At 38.7% G+C, this 944-nt stretch overlaps 1 protein-coding gene across 1 annotated transcript in view; it reads right to left on the bottom strand.

The window, feature by feature from the left end:
• LOC118324942 (extracellular sulfatase Sulf-2-like) overlaps positions 1-944 on the bottom strand; it is a gene marked incomplete at its 3' end in the record, with an annotated part of 45,401 nt that overhangs the window by 8,803 nt on the left and 35,654 nt on the right. Inside the window, 1 exon segment of the mRNA XM_035657462.1 lies at positions 294-422. Within this exon segment, the coding sequence (XP_035513355.1) occupies positions 294-422 (129 nt within the window).

The raw sequence follows: 944 nt of genomic DNA, 5'->3' as shown, positions 1-944 counted from the left end.
GATCCTTTCCATAATGCTGTCAGAGAATGATTGAATGGATTTATTTCCACCCAACCACAGTTTATGATTGTTGGAAAGAGTAACAAAGACTGTGAGTTTTATTGTTTCTTTCCACTTTAAAGTCTGATTATCTGCAGGGTAAAATTACAGTTTTTTTTCAATGGAGTCTGGTTGGCTGTAGCACCGATTGTTTTGTTGTCTGTAAATAATTTAATAAGGAGTACGTTCTGGACCTGCTGTATCTGAAAAGTCTGTGAGATAACTTTTGTTATGATTAAACCTTATGCTTGTACCTGTTGGCAGGTTTGTCAGTGTCCAGCAGAGACAGTATCGACTTCCCGTCCATGTCTGGAGGAGTGTCGAGGCCGGCGATGTCCAGGATGGTCGGAGCCAGATCGATGTTCAGGACCATGTGAGGGTTTCTGACACACACAATAAACGTAAACACGATAAATACACAACAACATCTACAACTCATTATTCATTGTTTCCAACAGTTCTTTGTCTTTATGACTTTAACGTGTTAAACATTAATTACACACACAATAAGTAAAGAAACAGCACTTGTGAAAAGAGCAAAAAGCTTCAGTGACAGTTTAAATGTTGTGAAATATGTGTTTAATATAATAATAATGAGTGCGTGTGAAGGGAAATGCAGCTTTCTCTGAACTCGTGATCACTCGTGGACCAGCTCTGACTGCGGTAATCTACTTTACCACAACACACACACAAACACACACACCGTAACACACACACACACACACACACACACACACACACATTTTTCTGTGTGTGATTTATTTATTTTTGCTTTCTTCATCCACAGACTTATTTTCATTGTGAGTCGTGTGTCATTAAAGTTCAGGTAAAATGAAATATGTCATTTTAACTACATTTTAGCTACCTGCTAATGTTGCTGCCGTTAGCAACTGAACGGGGCTCAG

Source organism: Morone saxatilis, unplaced genomic scaffold (genome assembly GCF_004916995.1).
Source record: "Morone saxatilis isolate NCDOM2014 unplaced genomic scaffold, NCSU_SB_2.0 Contig15, whole genome shotgun sequence".
Lineage (NCBI taxonomy): Eukaryota > Metazoa > Chordata > Actinopteri > Moronidae > Morone > Morone saxatilis.
Note: the sequence above shows the minus strand (reverse complement) of the source record. Positions and strands in the feature narration are given on the sequence as shown.